Source organism: Astatotilapia calliptera, chromosome 20, assembly GCF_964374335.1.
Source record: "Astatotilapia calliptera chromosome 20, fAstCal68.1, whole genome shotgun sequence".
In the NCBI taxonomy this organism is placed as follows: domain Eukaryota; kingdom Metazoa; phylum Chordata; class Actinopteri; order Cichliformes; family Cichlidae; genus Astatotilapia; species Astatotilapia calliptera.
Genome location: NC_137441.1, coordinates 9865053 through 9885172, shown reverse-complemented (window position 1 = coordinate 9885172; position 20120 = coordinate 9865053). Strand labels below are relative to the sequence as shown.

Below are 20120 nucleotides of genomic sequence, written 5' to 3'. Positions count from 1 at the left end.
CCATATGAAATGTCATGTTTACTGACCTCTCTTTAAAGGGTGTGCCTGAAATCTAAGAACCAGAAATGGCGTAATAGAAAGAGCATGTAACTGCACCACCAGTAAAAGGAAGAATCTCAAGACAACAATAAGCTCTACTTTTAAGGTAAGACTATTGGTAAGGCTGCAGTGTTCTATAAAAAACTACCTGGGAGAGCTACCACAGATCATCTAATGGTTTACCAACACTAAAGACGCCAGATGGGCCTGATACATCAAGCCAGACTAAAGGCAAGAATGTAAGACATAGAGCCTTCAGAGAACAGATCATAGCCTTGAATCAAAGTCTGAGGACAGTAAATATTGTACAAGGAGAGTCTCTGAAATAAATACTGCCAATGGTTCAGTACAACACAAAGCCTTGAACAGGACCAGATGGAAGTTGGAACCACTTTGGACAACACAGGTAATGACTTCACAAAGAAATGAGCAGCACATTTGTCTCTTCATCCTTCTTCGGGCTGCATGCAGGCTTCTCCACTCCAAGCAGAGAAGACCAAAAGGGTGGGATGAGAGTTTTTTTTTTTTTTTGTTTTTGTTTTTAAATACTTTTTTTTCCTGTCCATGGTTCTGTTAGGTAGAGTGGGGAATGTAGCATCATATCTGGGATGGACAGGATGTCTCAGGTCAGGGAAGGAGGAGGGAGCCAAGGAGTCAACATGAAGACAGGTCCTTATGGAGAAGAAGGGTTTTGGAGTAATGGGAGGAGTGTTTCAGCGCTACAAAGACAAGGTGAGACAGAGACAAAAAGGAAAAAAATATTTAGTCTGACTTAAGAACTTTAAAAAGTTTAGTGGAAAATGGTAAGGGTAAATTATAAGGATAAACAGATCAATACAACATAGAGCACAAAAGGTTAGCAATTTAGGGGTGATCAGTTAAAATAAGCAAAAATCTTAACCAAACTAAACACTAACCCTAAACTAAAGCTGTGCAAAAACAAGATTGTTCAAGATAAAAGCAAGCACTGAGAAGGTATTTGATCAAAGTTGTTTGTTTGGTCTGTTATGCAAACAGCATAACAATTCACATGTTAGGAAATATGAAGATGAAGTCTTGGCACTGTAAGTACGCTTTCAATTTTGGAAAAGCCTTTTTAAAAACTGCTAACATTGAAGCATGTGTTCTTTCAGTGCCCTCTAGTTCATTACTAGCACTGTCAGTGCGCCCCAGGGTGGCTGTGGCTACAATGTAGCTGCCATCACCAGTGTGTGAATGTGTGTGTGAATGGGTGGATGACTGGATATGTAAAGCGCTTTGGGGTCCTTAGGGACTAGTAAAGCGCTATATAAATACAGGCCATTTACCATTTCATTGATATCAATGATAGTTTATTAGTCTCTTATTTAAAACTTGTTATAGAGAAACACTATATGGACAAAAGAACTGGGCTCTGCACACACTGGACTTACAGGAGCTGCTCAGTAATGGAAACCATTGGCATGATGATCCCAGTACACAGTTATTTTGCTGAGGTTAATGCCAGAAGAGGTTTGGAGCTCGTCAGTTACTGAGTCAACAGAGCATTGGTGACTTTTGTATGCTGTGTTGCTCAGCACTCAGTGACACCACATTTACGTGGTCAACCACTTTGTGACTGAGTTGCTTTGGTTCCTAAAAACTTCCACTTTGCAAAAATACCACTTACAGCTAATTGTGGAATATTTAGGAGAAAGGAAATTCCATGAACTCACTTGTTCCAACAGTAGCAACTCATCACAGTTTCTCAAATGTTTGAAAAGGCAGACTGCATGGTTGGGCTGGAATTTACACTCCTGTGGCAATGGGACTGAAAACACCTGAATTCAGTGTGGGTCCAATACTTTTGTCAATATAGTGTGTAAACCAGTTCGATAGCTTAGATCTGCTGGCTAATTTACGTTTATTTTTTTATTGTCTCCTTGATGATTTAGAGTGTGAGCTCCGAGCCCTAGAAGATGTAGCTTTATTACCAGAGCTCTTACTGGCATTAGTGTACAACTCCTCTGTGTTTCTACTTGTAGATGTAAATGATCTTTGTCTAGACTCTCTACAGATTCCGGTCATCCTGGTTCTACTTGCTGAATTGTTAACAGAGTGTGATGTGACTGCCTGGGCCCTTGACGGACTTGAATTGAACTGTGCAGAGTCTGACAGATACGTGTTATGGCATGCTGCTGCTGCTTGTACAGAATTAGACCTGCGACCTGACTGCTTTCTCCTCACAGAAACATCTGATTTAGGGTTTAGAGCATGATTTTGTTGGCTTTCACCCCATGCTTCACTGGTGTTAGCATACACACACACCGTTTTAGAAGAGGTTAGTTTATCTATAGAAGAAGAAAACAAAGAAGACTTCAGTCTGGCAGAAGAGGCAGGTACAACGCGAGTTGTGATGAAAGTGTCCTGACGTAAAGGGACAGAAGCTCTCCGGACTGATGCTCCCTTTTTTGATTCACTTACAGGATACATTTTAGAGCTTAAATCACTGTTCACAGAACTGGTGGAGCCTTTATAGGTCAGGGAAAAACCACGATTCAACTCTGTGTTACAAACATCACTGACACTATGACTTCTAATAAAAGTGGCATCTCTTTGGAGACCCTTGCTTCCGCGTGAGCGGCTGCTGGTTTGGCTGGAGTTGTCAGGATAAAGAGAAAGAGGGGTTCTTACAGGGCTTGTGTGGAGGCTTCTAGTTAGAGATCGCAGGTGGTGAGTAGCAGGAACGGGGCTAGACCGTGGACTGCTCCTCAATGGAGGCCGGGCGGGACTGCTTCTGGGGCTCCGAGGGGCACGGCCTGACTTGGTAGCAAGCTCTTTGGCCCGAGAGCGACGGGGGCTGCTGTTTAAGCTGTGTGGAGACATAGGGGCCTCCAGGTCCTCCAAACGTTGAGTAAGAGCCAGCTTCTGCTGGATGGCCATACGCAGAAGAGAATTCAGTGTCTTCTTCTCATCCTCAGCAGCAGCTAGCTGCCTCTGCATCTCATCCAGCTGGGTCACATACTGATCACACCTGAGAGATGCAACATGCAGCAAGAAATAAAGACAGAGGCATAGAAATACATGCTTCACACTAGGGCTGCTCGATTATGGCAAAAATGATAATCACGATTATTTTCACTGAAATTGAGATCACGATTATTTGACGATATTTATTTAACCCTTTAAGACCTACTATAGAACCAAGTCCACCAGAGCTTATATTATTTTTTTTACATGCTGTAGTGCCATTTGTGGGAGCACTTCAAGTTGCTATACATCAATACAACTGTTATAGCCCATATTTTAATAATATGTATGCATTAAGTCCATAGTAATTACATAAATTGCAAAAAAAGTGCAATAAACTACAAAAAAAATTGAAAATTGCTTTTGTTTTGTTTACATATATTTCTACTTGGAGAAATTTAAGAGGTTTATCCCTCAAAACTTTAAATACAATAAAGTTGCAAAAAATAGTTTCCCACCACAGGAAATTTATTTTGAGTGTCTTCATAGTTTTATTTTGGAGATACAGCAATTTTTATATACTGCAGGAAAAACAAAAAACAATCCTATGATGCAAATTTGCAAAGAAAACAGCAGGTGCATCATTTCACTGTGGGAAGTGTTACGAACAGCTGATAGGAACGGCGAAGTGTGTTTCTGGAATATTATGTTTTTGTTCCTGCAAGCGCTTTTTATGCAATTTTTGCAAAGCTATATGTGGAACGAAACCGTGACCGAGGACAAGCTGATGGCATCAGATGTAAGTACAACTCCTCCGGTTTCATATGCAAAACAAATTATTGCGCTAGCTTACATGGTTCAGGTTCTACAGGGATTTAAAAATAGTTACGCAAAACGGAGCGTGCTGCTCTGACCGGCTTTAAAGGGTTAACAATGACTTTTAAAAAATAATATAAAATAGTGTGCAACACCACTGAAGTTTTTTTTTTTTTTTAAACTCTCTTTTCAACCAACGACAGTCACTCTCCAAATAACTTCTGCTTAGCTTTCCGAGCTTCCCTCGGGTCCTCTTAATCAGTGGTCTCCAACCTTTTTTGCGCCACGGACGGTTTATGCCCGACAATATTTTCACGGACCGGCCTTTAAGGTGTCGCGGATAAATGAGGGAGGGGCTAATAATCGGCTCAGTCATTTTTAATGATCGTTGAAAGCCCAGATCGTAATCGTGATTAAAATTCGATTAATTGAGCAGCCCTACTTCACACGACTTATAGTGTGTTAAATGCAAACATCAAACACCAGCAGGGATTGCAACTGAAGATTATTGTTATTATTGGTTAATTTTACAAGCTAACAAATCATTAAAAATATCACAAGCTATCACAAGTTACAAAAGCAAAACTTTTTTCCCACGGATTATTTTTTGTAGTTAAAATAAATAAATTAACATTGATATCAAACTGAGATAAATAATGTTGGAAAAGCTTCAATTCATTCATTCACTGGCAACCGGGAACGATGCTAACTGGAAAATGTAAGTAAAAATATGTTTAAAATGAGTACGGTAATACACCCTTATTTTCATATATTGTAGAGATGCACTCATACTAGCTATCCACATGATGGCTCCACTGAACCTGATTCTAAGCAAATATCTTTTTATAAAGCTGTAATCTCTATCCTATTGGAACAGACAGTAGCAGCCCTTCATTACTGGCTCTTCTTCAATCCTTCTTAGGGATAACAACTGTCTGGAAAGGGCCTAGACGGTCTAATACATGGCCAAGAACCTTCTCAGGGCACTTTGGCAACACATAACACAATCACCAAAAACAGAAAAATAATCATTAGTGCACTCATACAAATCCCAAATAAAAACACCGCAAAGAAGAGGTTAGTGAGTCAAGTGTTATGATCTGTATGTTTAACTCTTAACATCTTCCCCTTGATAGCATGGTGGTGTTTATAGTCAAACCCATGTCCTACAAACGTTAAAAGTCTTTTTTAAAGGTGACCTTGCTTGATCACCCATCAGCACAGGGCGAAGCATGTGGTTTGTAATCTTCACGTGAACTAGTGGATTGCCCATAGGTGTAATAAGCATGGTAAGCTCATTACACGAGTGAAAGCAAAAGCTGTACCTTAGCAAGAGCACAACTAATAAGCCTTAAAACTACTAGTACAGAGCCAAATACAATCCAGTTTTAAGACATTTTAAAGCAGTTTTTTAAATGTTTGTTTCTTCTAACTTTATTAAATATATGATTGTGTTATATTTGTCCTCCCTGAGTCAGTAATATGTTTTGCTTCAAATCACATGAAATGAAAGCTTACCGGCTGGCGAACATGACTCGAAGAGAAGAGAAGGTGGCAGCGTCCTCCTTCAGGGCTTTGAGCTCATTTCGGAGCTTCATCATGGTCTCTGACACCATACTCTTCTCCGTCTCATACTTTGTTTTCAAATTGGATAAGGCCAACTCTGCAGTCTGCAATAACAAAAATATTATTTAGTATCAAAATGGGGTTTTAAAAACACATTATGATCTGTTGCTGGTATGAAAACACATTATTTAAAATTATGCACTTCTTTCAAAACTAGGAATACTCTGGAGACACTTGCATGCGATAATAAATGCCGGCCAAGAATTTAGGGTCAAATTCCTTAGATTTGAGTAGCTTCAGTGACAGCTCAACTGTTCCTGTCCTATGTGACTACAAAATTTCCTGTTAAACAGCAATCTCGGTCAGAGTTTTAAAGATCAATGAAAAGAAAAATCACTATTATGAAGAAGGCACAAAATCAACAATATGACTCTATAGTTTAAACACGCTGTATCTTAAGCAAATAGTTTGTTCTAAATCACGTTTGCCCCACTAATGGGATTGCTTTTTACTTATCTGTTCTCCAAATACAAATATCAGTGTAACAATCTCATGTGTAAATGGTTTGATTACATCAGAGGCACCAGTGGACAGCTAACGTCAACAGACTTGAGAAGGAAAACTATTGTCAGTGACCACTGGCCCATCAAACAGATTACCTTAAGTGTGCGTGTGTGTATACAGGACTGACTGTTCAGGTAATGACAGAAACAGGTCATGCAATGCTGAACATAGCACATCAGAGGAGAGGTTGAACTCTCTTTCCCTCTTCCCTTTGTGCTATGTCACATCAGAGGAGAGGCTGATGTACTCAAGGTGCACAATCATGTGGGTCCAGGGGACTGTCTAGACAAGACATTGATGAGACAGGTCACCCATACTGCTTATGTGAGATTATGGATGGATAATACTCCTGCAAAGTGAGTTATATAACAAGCACGTTTGGCGTCTCCAGTTGGACTGGTCAGTGCTTTCAGCAACATGCTCTCTCACTTGACCTAATTCTCAGTGAGCAGACAATTTCCTGAAGTACTTTTATATGGGGAAATGCACAACATCAATATAGTTACAGGATTATTTTATTATTGTTGGCTGTATCTGTGAATAGCAATTGTTTTCCCAACTTTTTTACTTACTCAACCTAACGGGAAGTGCTATGTCAAACATTTTTTAATGTTATGTTTGCTTTAAATTTACTTGGAGTTGGCACCAAAGTAACAGACAAAAGTAAAAGCAATAGTTACTGCGGCTGTGTGTTATTATAAACGAGGATAAAAATAGTGTGCATGAACTTTGCAAAAAGCAGCTTGCACATCAAAGCTCAGCAATCAACTCAACACTGAAATCTTTTCACAGCAAACTTTTACTTTAAGTGTCATGTTTACTGTCATGTTTACTGTCACCAGCAACTTTGAAGTTGCTGGTGACAGTAAACACAAAACCAGCAGCTTTGTCATAATAAGAAAATGGTGTGTTAGAATGAATTTATTTTGCATAATCAATGATAGCAGCAATGCTTGTCTGGCTGCTTACTGATACTTAAGTGATGGTGTGTCTGGTACGGTTATTGGGATTTACTGCCAGTCTCCGGTACCAATCCCTGCTTATTATAATAAGGCTAAGCAGAATGCACTCAGTGGACTGTGGCCAGTTTTAGTTAATCTAAGGATTTGTTGAAAAGCAGATAAAATTTCACTCAAGATTTTCATTGGTTGACTAGAGGCCTATTAAGGGCTCCAACATACTTCTATGGTGATCCTACACATAACGTATAATTGCATTCCAGAATTTCCAGTTGAAGTCAGAAATCTGAATTCCTGAGTTCCCAGTCACAATTTTTCAAAGTCTGAGCATCCCCACCAAGCTTGACTGAACAATCCAAGATGACAGCAATAAATGTAAAGTTAAAAGGTAAAATTGTATAACTTGCAATTTGTTCTGTCACTGCTGTGTATTCATGACTTGCTAATGAAGCCATATGCATAGCTCTGACACAGCACAGCGCAAAGAAAAAAAAAAGTTAGTGATGCATGAATGACTCGATCTTGCTAAGAAGCAAAACAAATTCAGCAAAGCAATGAGAAACACCGAGTATTACTGGAACACACTTGACTAAGGAGTTACGTCATCCCCAGCTTTGACGTCTGACTTCTGAGATAAACAGAACACAGCATTAGGACAGCTGTGCAGACCAAGCCCTACATGTCGTAACTCTTTACTGTCACCAGGGGGCAGTGTCAGAAACAACTAAGTGAATTTATAAAATATACCGGTAAAGAGTTGAAGCAAAACAAAGTGTTAAAAAAACAAACAAAAACAAAAAAATGTGTCCACTGCAGTCACTGTCTCTGATTCTTGAGCTGAATTTGTTGATCACAAATTTTTTGTCCTCTCACACTTCTCTTGCTTGTGGCGAAAGCAACTCTCAGACACATAACTAGTTGTACCATAAATTACCCCTAACAAGAGATGACAACTCTTTTATCTTATAACTTATATCTAACACAGACTAATGGTTAAATATTAGCAAGGTTAATTTTCAGACAATCTGTGTAAACCAAGGTAGCTATTCTCAAAATTATGTTCATATAACAAAACAAAAACAATGAAGCCTGCCTTCTATGAGTGAAAGTGGGAAAGTATAGGAAAGCTTGATTTTAATATCAAGCAGCAAAACTACAAACACTGACCTTAGACACAAAAGAATTAAAGATCAAATGACATTAGTTGGCCTCAATTCTAAACAAGGCACATTCCAAGAGACCTTTAAGCCCTTTTTCCTTTAGTACTTACTTGGATCGGCTCAACTTGGCTTGATTTGTTTTCATTACAATCGAGTACCACCTAATATGTGTGGGGTCATTATACCAACATAGCCAATGTCCTGTGATGCCACTGACTAACAAATTGGTGGCATGCAGTCTGTTGACGTCACATTTTAGAAATGACTCTGATCGCTTGGAACCCCAGCCAAGTAGATAGTAAAAAAAAGTCCCTGGAAACACTTACTATGACCTAATGGAAAACCCTAAAAACTGCATCAAGCCGTGACAATCAACCCGAATAGGTACTAACTGATAGGGGCCATTACTTATTCATAAATGGGACATACGACTTGTTTCGGACAGTGAATGAGCTACGGTGTATATCAAGGTGCTTTACAGGTGAGGTTAGTATAACTGTCAGTGGTGACAATCCTGCTAAATGAGTTTTTCTTCTGTTAAACAAATAAATTATTTAAATTATTTCTTTTAACATGTATCAACAACCTGACATACACAGGGAGGATGAGATGAAGGCGAAAAAACAGAAAGAAAATGCTTATACAAATGGCATTTGTGTAGATTTAAAGACAAATAGTTTTTCAATATTTGGCATGGTGTTTGTAAAAACAGGTTTGTCAGAGTAACAGTGGTAAGTGTGGAAGTTATGTCAATGCTGTACATGAGAATAAACATGACTGGTGACATAACACCATCTACATATATATGAATGGGGCAGTAATTGTAAAGACTGTAGCAAAGGGCTGGTGCCAAACAGCCGATACACTCACAACTTCAGCTCCTTCTGAAGTAACACTATACTTCCCTTCACTGAAGATAAAGACAAACATTACAACACAGATACTTGCTTACTGTGACCTACCTGTTTGTTAGCCTTGAGAACAGTCCTGAGGGTAGCAATCTGTTCTCTCTTGGTACTCAGAAGAGACTTGAGTTTTAACACTTCCTCCAAGAGGTTTTCATTGTCCCGCTCTGCCTCTCCACTGCTGCTTAGCCCTGAGTAGGGCACTGCACCCCTCTGACGACAAAGGTCCACTGCCACCTGAGAGAACAGAGACAGATATTTATAAGGGTTAGCACAGTTAGTCTGGCAAATAACATTTCTTATATAACGGGAACAACATTTTGATTTAAAAAAAAAAAAAAAAAAAAAAAATCTTTATCACGAAATGATCACATTTCTTAACAATAACACTGAAGTGGCAGGAATAAATCTTCAAACATGTAAAAGAGGATTTATTTTTTGTTTGAGAATATGCACTTCTCTAGTTAATGAACTTGTTACCACCCTGTCTTTTCTTTCGGTGTAATGGAGGTTACAGTTCTACTCTGACCCCTGATAAGCCGCTACATTCACGCCCACACGTGTCACTGTAGCCCATGCCAGGCACTGGATTTGTGCAGACATGGGACCAGCTGAACTCTGTTAACAGGCTGAGCAGATTATTAGGTTCAGTGAAACATTTGTAAAGGAGTTAAGGATTTTACCCAGAATAAAAGTTTGTTTTTCAGCATTAGGGTTACAGCAAAAAAGTTTGAGAATTTGCACTGGTTACAAGTTTTAGTTCACAAAGAACTAAGTAGTGTTGGAGTACTACATTAATAAATGTCACAAGAACTACACTTTTTGTCTTACCCGAAGATGTTTTATCTGGCAACGGATGACTGCTACTAAGTTGCGAACATTGGAAGGGTCCCTGAAATCTAGGGTGGGGGATCCAGGGCAGGTAGGAGAGTCTCCACTGGTTACAGCACTGTCAACTTCTCCCATAAACTGCAACGCTGCAGCTTTCGAAATGAACATGTCATTGGCTCGAGTCTTCTTTTGGACGCTGTGCTGGGAATAGAGGTGTGATCTTCTGGCGCTGCCTCCTGACCTGGCACCATCACGATAATAGTCCAGGGTGACCCGTTTGGGAGTAAGGTTGTTGCATACACAGATGTGGTGATACAGGTTGGACAGCTCCTCAGAGAAGGCCAGCAGCTCTTCCTGAGCAACACTTAAGTGCCCTTCAGAATCACTTGCCACTTTCCGTGTTGCTCCAATCTCCTTCTCCAGCTCACTGATGCGCTCTTGATCTTGCTTGCTGGACTTGATACACTGACGGATTTTGTCAGCCAGCTCCTGGGCCTCAGCCCTCCAACGCTCCTTCTCTTGCTTGTATCTCTGCTCCAGGGTGTTATAACGTGTTCCTGCCTGAGACAGTTCATCTCGCAGCTTTAGAAGCTCTTCGCTAGCCGCGCGCATACGCGCTTCCAGCACCTCCTTGCTCTTGGTGTCTACCTCATAGTCAAATACAGCATTGCCACCATCTTTTTCTGTCTCATTATCTCCTTTGTCATCCACCTCTTGGCTTTGTTGTCGACTACTCTGCACAGCTTCCAGCTGCTGGGTGAGAGAGCCAACCTTGTCTTCTTGCTGACTGAGTGCCTGTCTGGACATTACCAGCTGCATCTGCAGTTCCTCCACCTTGCTAGTCAAGCTGGACTTCTCTCGCTCTGCCTGGATGTACACACAAACATAACATGAGAAGTCTGTAATTATTAACATCAGTTCACAGAACAAGAACAATACTGAATGTTGATTAATTTCAAAACAAAAAGGGAGGTTATAAATGTCTGTGACACACATTTCTCCCCCACCACCTTTACTCATTATAAATTTTTAATGTCAAATAGCGACATCTGTTCAGTAGGAACTTTCAAACCCAGCCTCTTGATTTAAGTGCACCATGAATAATATATTTACATAGAGAGCAATGACAGCTCAAGACATTCTTCATTTCCTGAAGTACCCTTTGGTTTATGAAGCTTTATCAGGTGGGAGCTGGAGAAAGTGCTTGATGGAATACACAATATATATTAATGCTCCTCCTCCATCACAAAACGGATGTGGTCTAGAGCAGGAAGTGGCAGAGAGCCCTGCTAACAGCTTAGCGCACAGACTAAATTGTATATCCTCCTTACTTAGCCAAGCCAGATAACAGCTTTCTATTTTACATATCTACAGTAAATAAACTGTCTAAACCTTTTAAAGGCTTTTAAATTCATATATAAAAGGTCATAAGAAAGCAACATAGGGTAAATGCTTAAGTAATTATCAAATTATTGTGTGTTATTTTTCTTAACTCTGTTAAGACTATTAATGGGCACCCAAGCATCTGAGAAACAATGATACCCTAAACCCTAATTCTACTTTTAGTGATACTTGAAACTGACTGTGATGGCTATAGAATTACCACACTAAACTAATGATACTTCCATACCCAAACGTTTGCAAATTCTCGTTACCTCTGTACACAATCCATAAAATGACTTCATTCTCTTAATAACATGTAGGATTGAAGTTACTTTTTTTTAGTTCCTTTTAATCATTTGTCCTCAGTGGGATACCACAAAGAAGCATTTGAAAAAAAGGTAAGTGTTTTTCTGTTGCTCACCTGTAGGAGCTGCTGCTTTAGTTTCTGACTGTCTGAAAAGTGTAGCTCACTCAGCAGGTCTGCGACCAGTCCAGAAGCAGGAGCACGAAGTACATCACTGTGGCGTGGGGTGGAGTAGCGATGGATGAGGCCGTTACTTTTGGAGCCACCCAAGTGAGGAGGGTTAGCAGAACTGGAAGAAGATCCAGGACCGTTATTAAAACCGCTGTCCTGATTCTCATCCCCATCCTCCCCTTCACCCTCTCCACCCTGGCCCTCTTCCTGGCTGTCATCCAGCTGCTCCAAGTGGAGCTCCAGGTTCCCCACAGAATCAAAGGGGTTAAGGGTCAAGGCAGAGAGCTCCCGCCGCAGACTGTTTTTCTGCTCCCTTTCCTCCTTCAGTGCTTCAAGGGCCTCATCCAGCTGCCTCTCTGCAATCTCCCTCAGTCTTCCAGCTTCCTCCAGCTGTCCTCGCAGCTCCTCCTGCTCCTCGTTCTTCTGGGTCAGCTCCAGCTTAATTGATTCAAACTCAACCTGAAATAAGATTAGAAGCAGGACAAGAAGACTTTCTTTGTTACTTTATTCAGCTCATTTAGTATGAATGGAAATTGTATCCCTAACATGCAAATACACTTATCACTGCATTTAGCAAAGTTACACTCACAACCAGACAGCTTCAGTAGGCAAATGAAAACTACACTGTCTGACTTCATAGTCATCCAAACCAATAATTTTATTATTGCTATAGCATAGTTTCTTCCCCTCTGCTGTTGGACACATGAACAATAACCATATGACTGTTCCCGCTACTAACACATGACCCTACGCTGTGTTCACTGCATCATTCCATGTTTGGCACTGATCACCACCTGCACTCATGTATATATCTTTCAACGTAGCACTCTTAATTCTTATTCTCATGTATATATCTCATGTATAGCTCATGCACATATCTTTCTATGTAGCACTTTTAATTCTTATCCCTACTTTTATTTTTTTTCATGTCTATTTAAGTGCTATTTATGACACTATGTTTGCACTGAAGCACCGCAGCAATTTCCTAATGTTGTAAACCTGCTCAACATTTGGCAATAAACCCCTTTCTGATTCTGATTCATAAATGAACAGTCAAAATAAAGTGGATAAAAATGTATCCATTTAGGAATTCTAATAACAATGTTTGCTGGGCTCTTGCTAGAAACACAGTAGCTTTTAGAAGCTTAACTTAAGCTTAATTTATAACAGTATTTATAACAGTATGTTTGCACTGAAGCACCACAGCAATTTCCTAATGTTGTAAACCCGCTCAACATTTGGCAATAAAACCCTTTCTGATTCTGATTCTTTCTGATTCTGACATAAAGTACACATAAAATAATGCATGTTTCTTATAAATAGCTATAATATAACATTGAAATTGTCCTTCTATGATTGACAGGCTAAAGATCAGTTAGGGTACATGTGTTAACATCAAAGGGCCAAATCTGTACAGTCATGGACAATTTTTAGTCTGGCATGGATATCATTTTAGGTTATTGAGAAATTCTGGTCTGCCAGGCTGTAGCTGTGGTCTCTGCAGGTTAAAAGCTTGCTAACACAGAATGCAACAAAATGAAAGAAAAAAAAAAGAAGAAAAGTTTATACTGAGGGCAGACAATTTCAACCAAAGCAAGAAACTGGACAGCTTATGCTTTTACCAAGTGTAAAGAAAGGCCAGTGTATCTTTCTCAAGAGACATAAAATGTCTCTTGAGAAAAAACATAATTTGCAGCATTGCACTAATGTTTGAATTAAAATGAATTATTAAAAGCCAAGCTAACACTAGTTCTCAAGTTCAGGCTGTTAAAAAAGGTACTTATTTGGCTATATGGTAGCTTACTACAATAGTAAGACTAATAATTGGCTAGCTTTTATGTGGACCACATTATGTGTGAAAAGGCCAAATGAGACATACATTTTGGACTCAAAGCATGTCCATCTGTCCCTTCATGTGATTCTCATTTTCCAGTGTGTCCCTCAAATGAAAATGAATGTGGTTTCATTTAAAAATTATATTCCAGACAGAGAGATACAGATGACAAAATATTTTCTTTCAAAGTCAACTCACAGGTCACATACATTTTTCCCAAATCTAGTACTGACAGAGATGTGTATGCACATCAAGCAGACTTGGAATAACTGCTTAATACAACAACCAACATGAAAAATTTACATATAAGTACAGTGTCTATGGAGCATTTTCCAAAGCTGTGCTTATATTTACAAAATATTCTCACATAAAATTATTAAAACAAAAATATCTAAATTCTCAGAGCACATAATGTCCTCTAGAATGTGAAAAAATAAATAAAAAACACAACATCCCGAAATATCTTGAGAAACATGAAATAGTTACACTGAAACATGGTTGCCATGGTGCAACACACAGCTATAATTACACACTTTCAATCACACTGCATTACAAATGTTAAACTGGCTTTGGTATTCGGCTTTCAGTGGAAGCAGGTTTTATGGGAATATACTGTCTAATGAAAAACACAGGTAGTTATGAGATGAATAGCATGTCCTCTGCTGTGGGAGCTGCTTCATTTGGTGAAAAGAACAACACTATTCACCCGGCAACTAGACTGTCCAGTCTGTTCACCAGCAGCTTTTTTGTTACCGTCCTTTGAAGTTTTGACAACAAACATGTTGTGTGGTATAGTGTATTTGTTTACCTTCCTCCTCATGTGTGAAGGTGGAGGAACAAAACCTTACTGAATTATTTCTCTTCATTTCTCCATACGGTTGGAGATTAGGGTTATTGATAGAGGAGAGAGATGGGCAGAGCAAGCGAGCTCTGGCTTTGGGCATTATCAGGTTTAGCTAAAACCCTCGCAGTTACCCCACCACACTAGTCTACTTCAGGTAATTCAGAAACTCTGTAACAAAGGTAACCTGCTTTTCTGTGTCACCATGCTCTCTGGCCCTAGAAATTCTGAACACTACTGTTTCACACATCCATGTCTCCTCGTCAGCCCCTTCCTGCCCCTTGCCAATTTTTTAAAAAAATGTTTCAAATTTATGCAGCAGATGGGACTCAGGACATATAGAGTGGAGATGGGGGTTGTTTATCGATTTATTTCATATTCTTTCAATAATAAAATCAATAAATATAATGTTATACAAAAATGATTGTGTGAAGGAAGGTGACAACTGACCTGGTTTTCCTTGAGCACAGACACCTGCTTTTGCAGAGATATGTTCTCTTCCTCTAGCTCCCCATTGTCTTGCAACTGGCGCAGCTCACGCACTTTATATTCCTTTATTTCATCCCTCAGGTGGCCTTTCTCTGCCTCAAGACACTCACACTCCTGTGGAAGAAAATCCACAGTAAAATCAGTACAAAGCACAGCTTAACATGCTTAACTGTCAATTACATATCATATACTGTTAATTCTAGGCTAGAGAACTAATATTTTCTCCAAAGGGATTTAATTTTTATTTGCATTTATCACGAGAAGAGGGAGTACTGAATGAGTACACCATACCTTCTTCAGCTGGGTGGAGAGCCCCCCAAGTCTATCAATCTCTGCGTGGGCATTGCCCAGAGCAAGGCGTGCTTGCTTCAGCTCTGTCTGAACTTCCTCTATGCGCGTTGCCATGGCAGCCTCTTTACTGGCAGTCTCCTGTAGCAGGCTCTCCTCCCGGCACTCTCCATCAGCAGCTGCACGTTTCTGGCTGCTCACAGAATCTGCAAATGCCTTAACACAAACAAAAACTGATAAGGACAGCTCTAAAACACTATTTGACACACTATTGTGTTACACATAAGGGGGGAAACAATAACATTTGACCCATATCATTATAAAGATAAGAAATGTAAACAATGTAAACAAAGGAGAGGAAATTGCACTTCTCTGTCAGTTTTCAGTGGACATTAATCACCTGAGACCTGACTGCAATGAGGAAATAGCTGATATGGTTCTGTAACCTTGGACCTTAACAGCAATTTCCACATCATTTTTGCAGTTCTGTTTGTCTTGCCTTATACTATGACCCTAATAGATTACAGTTATCTAGCAATAACATGCATTTTTTCACAGCGTGCCACAACCACAGACCTTGACACACACTATGCACCAATAAGTGCTAATGAAAGAAAGATCACATAAGGGTTTTAATGAAACAAACAAGCTACTAAACATGCCTAAATGATCACTAATAATATGGTTACATAATGACCAGCACAGGAGCTCAACCCTGCCAAAACCTAAATGGGTAAATAGCCAAAAATAAAAAAGGAGGTTTACACTGATTTTAAAAATAGCTGAAATCAGAAACAGTACAGCACTTAAATTTATATGGCATTATAAAGCATCCCAGCTGACCACTTTTACTGTTATTCTTACAGATAAATTGATTAATATCAGTAACTACCCGTAAGAAGGATTTTTTTTTTTAAATTTCTCCCCTTTTAATTTGAACAGGCAGATGGAATAACTGCAAAATCAGAAATCTGCCCACATGACCGGACTTAGTTTTATAGGATTAATTTCTTACATAAATCAGTATTTAAAAACCTGTTCCAGTAATACCAAATACCTTTGTGGGTCTATAAGTATTTGTGACAAAATTTACATTAGGAAACACTTGTTAAAACATTCTTAATGTGCTAATTATTCTTCAGTTTTCTGTATGGAAACAACACTGCATTAATCAGTTATTTTAGCAGAAATTCAGTGGCAATATGAAAACGGAGTCTAATACAGTTTTTGTACCTTTAAAATTGAGATTCAAACGATCTAGTAAATATGGTCAAGTCAGTGTTACTATACAATGGTTATTTACTTAACCCCCCCCCCCACAATGGTGGAAAGTGCATTGTTTATAATATGAAAAGCCTATGCATTATTTCAATGTATCTATGAAAGGCATGGTTTAAACATAATCAGAGCTTTGCTGTATTGGCCTGATCTTTTATCTTGAATATCCTGCTCTGACCATATTAAATCCTTAATGCTTTAACATAACGAATCAAAATCAGCTAAATTTAGACATCCAAATTAACATATGTTAATAGCAACATGCTGACTAACTGGATGCAAAAACGTCATAATCAGTTAACACTCTTCTCCTGCCAACATCAAATGACATGTGAGGCAAACCTGACTCAACATGATCACAAGACAAGACATTCAAAGTATAATATTAGGTCACAACTGTAACAGAGCTGTTATTGTTTTATCAGAAAGTGAGAGCTACAAAAAGACAATGACGGAATGAACAGGCAAATTCATGACATAGTCCACTGGCACGTGTAAAAAAAACAAAACAAAAAAAACCCCTCAACCATGGTATCTTTATAGGACTGCAAGACCGCAAGGCAGCTCCTCAACTATGAACTATAAAATGAATAAACTTAGAGAGATTGTGCTTATATATAATAGCAGCAATTATGGTGTTGATGGCATTTAAATTATGCCTACCAATAATGTAAACCCGTTAAACCTGATAATTATAAAATACAATTTTTGTATGGTGTCCATTGTTTCATGATTTTAATACCCTGCAAAATACAAGAGTTCTGTTTATTAGACCATTACTGTGAAAGCTTACAACGGGAAATGCATTTCATTGCGCACATTTTATTATATAAACAAAAGATCACACAGCAAGTATGTGATATAGGAAAACTACCTGGAAACCAGTGGAATGATGACCTCACAAGCTTACAAGGTAAATATGGTAAATGGACTGGTGTTTTTTTAGTGCTTTTCCCAATCACACAAGCACTTTTTTCTATGCTTTCCCTATGTAAGTGCTTTCTATCTAACGTTCACACAGATTCATACTCTGATGAATGCATCAGAGAGCGAGTTGGAGTTAGTATCTTGCCCAAGGATATTTGGCATGCAGACTAGAGAAGATGAGGATCGAACCACCAACCTTCCAATTAGTACGTGACCTGCTCTACATCCTGACCTACAGCCACCCCAAATATATAAATAAACAATCTAAAAAAATAACATATGCCTTAGGTGCTCCTACCTCTTTGAGCTGTTGTAGCTCCAGTTTGAGAGATTCATGCTCTTCTTCCAGCTGTGTGTGTTTCATCTTGAGGGCAGCACTTTCCTCCAGCACCACCAGACCGTAGCGGGCTGCCTGTAGCTTTTCCTCTGTGGCCTCTTGAAGCTCGAGAGTCAGCCGCATCACTTCAGCCTTCAAATCCCTGCTCCCCATCTCCGCTTCCTCTTCTCCCTCGGCCATTACACCTGCTGGGTCTGCACCCGCCTCCAGCATCCTTACTTAGTCTCCTGCTTGTCTGCAAATGTTTTACTGAGACAATTGCCTCCTTCACTCCTCTGCTTTCATTACGCCACACCACTACGGCAAAAGACAAAGAACATGGTTACATAAAATACTTGGAGATAGAGGTTTTTGCATAAATTGTAGTGTGACACTAATGGAGTAAACTGTAAGGTTTAACTTTGGGATTAGTTTAATGGGATAAAAGTTTTACTAAAGCTTTAAAGACCAGGAGAAAAATCTAAGAGATTAAATTAAGATCTAGTGCTGAAAGGGCTGCATTATCAGCTAGAGTGCTTTCTGATTTTTATTTTATTTTTTTGCATGATTGTCACACGTGATGTTTCAGATCATCAGTTTCTAATACTAAGAAAGATAACACAATAAAAATAAAATGCCCCTTTTGGTAAATCATATGTATTATTATTAAAATAATAATACATAAAATAATCACTTGAACAGAACATGTCTGACAAAGTGAATTAGGAAAAGAGATCTGGTGAACCTTCCCCCAGGAGTGGTCATCCTACCAAAATTACTCCAAGAGTGCATCAAGAACAACATCTGAAGAACAGCAGGTCTGGAGGGGGGGGGGGGGGGGCAGTTTTCAACAATAAGAAAGAGGCTGGGCAAAACTGGCATCCACAGGAGGGTTCCAGGATAAAAAAAAAAACCCATCACTGACTAAAAAGAACACAATGGTTCATTTTCAATTTGATCGAACCATGAATTCTGCTTACTACCACAAAATTCTGAAGGACAATATCTGACCATTAGTTCATAATAGTCCACTTAAGTATGGGAAGGTTTTTGAGTGGCCAAAGTCCAGTCTTAAATCTGATTAAGATGTTTTGGCATAACTTTAAACAGGCCACTCATGCTTGAAAATTACTCATTGTAGCTGAATTAAACGATTTCTGCAAAGAAGAATGACCCAAAATCCCTCCACAATGATGTGAAAGACTCATTGCCAGTTACTGCAAAGTGTGGCACAACCAGTTATTAGGTTTAGGGGGCAATTACTTTTTCACACAGGGACAGATAGGTTTGGATAGCTTTTCATAGCTACTGGTCCTTAATAAGCTAAATCATCATTTAAGAACTCCACTTTACATTTGCTCAGATTTTTTTTTTTTTTTGGGGGGGGGGGGGGGGGTGTCTAATACTAAAATGTGTTTGATCTGAAACATATAAGTCTGACAAATATGCAAAAACATAAATCAAGAAACCGTTTTTCACCGTCTAAGAAATGATTTAGACCTAAAACAAACAAATTGATTACTGAGGTTTCCTCACATCCCCATAATTAACAAAAACAGGCTTAAACTTAAATGCAAGAGGATGCTGATGCTATAAGAGTAGCATCGACCAGTCTTCATCTTTCACACTACGCAAATTACTGCTAAACACTTGAAACAGCTGCTACACGACCAAGGCGCGGAAACAACATATGTTTACTTCGACCGGCCTGGGTGGGGCAGATTCCCACGATTTCCTCGTGTCCTCTTGTCTGACCGAAGATGGAAACACCAGCCGCTGGTCGTCCCGTGCCAAAGGATGTAGCTGCGAGTTAGTCATGAAACAAGCATCTGCTTCCTCTACGCCAAGAAACCGGTTCTCCGTGAACATGCACTAAGAGCTTGCAATTGAGAATATTCGCTATGTTTAAAAGCAAGAGGCTATTAATCAGATAAAACACATATTGACAGTAGTCAAAGACCACAGTGGAGTAACGTGGAAATATGACACAACTAGAGACAGCTAGCAGCACCAGGTTTAATCCAACGCTGATGCAGATAGCGAAACGGACTTTCGCTAGCTAGATAGCTTCTTAGCTTTGCAATTTCACCTTCCTACATAGCCTTAACCGAACGGACGCCAACAGTCTAACCGATTAACTAACTAACGGGGCTTGAACACTGTTGTAACAAGAGCCGGATCCTATCAGGCAAGCTAATTAGCCGGACAGCCATCATTAGCCTACCTACATACTCACCCTATGGCTTTATCCCAAAGATGGCACTCGGTGGCTGCTCGCAAACGTTAGCCTTGCACGTCCAAATGGAGCTGTCTCTCTTAAAAGCAACAGTTGCTAATTACGAAACAACAGCCAAGGATACCAACAGCGGCGGCAGCAGCAGTTTCCCTTCCTCCCACCAGTTCCTCCACCCGTTTCTCCTCCCGAGGTCGGGTGTCAAACGCGCGCCGAAACCGCCAAGGCACGAGGACCCCCTCTAGCTTAGCAACGAGGCAATACAACCTCACTAAGAACCTTATTTTT

General features: G+C 39.5%; 1 protein-coding gene across 1 annotated transcript; it reads right to left on the bottom strand.

The window, feature by feature from the left end:
• Positions 1 to 719: 719 nt before the first annotated feature.
• LOC145422827 (protein bicaudal D homolog 2) lies at positions 720 to 20057 on the bottom strand. The gene is made up of 10 exons (XM_080294648.1): positions 19836 to 20057; positions 17582 to 17917; positions 15082 to 15294; positions 14752 to 14904; positions 11573 to 12085; positions 9769 to 10635; positions 8995 to 9174; positions 5302 to 5453; positions 2692 to 3031; positions 720 to 758 (listed from the first exon to the last, which is right to left on the bottom strand). The coding sequence occupies exons 2-10, from the start codon at positions 17831 to 17833 to the stop codon at positions 753 to 755; spliced, it is 2676 nt and encodes an 891-aa protein (XP_080150774.1). The 5' UTR covers positions 17834 to 17917; positions 19836 to 20057; the 3' UTR covers positions 720 to 752.
• Between the last annotated feature and the right edge of the window lie 63 nt (positions 20058 to 20120).

What these genes read in the sequence shown, in the direction of transcription:
- LOC145422827 (XM_080294648.1), bottom strand. Translation starts at nt 17,833, where the DNA reads ATGCTGGAGGCGGGTGCAGACCCAGCAGGTGTAATGGCCGAGGGAGAA. An exon ending in CTGTGCTCAAGGAAAACCAG is followed by an intron (nt 12,086 to 14,751) that starts GTCAGTTGTCAC and finishes ATCTTATTTCAG; the next exon opens with GTTGAGTTTGAATCAATTAA. An exon ending in TAAAGCAGCAGCTCCTACAG is followed by an intron (nt 10,636 to 11,572) that starts GTGAGCAACAGA and finishes GTGTACATCCAG; the next exon opens with GCAGAGCGAGAGAAGTCCAG.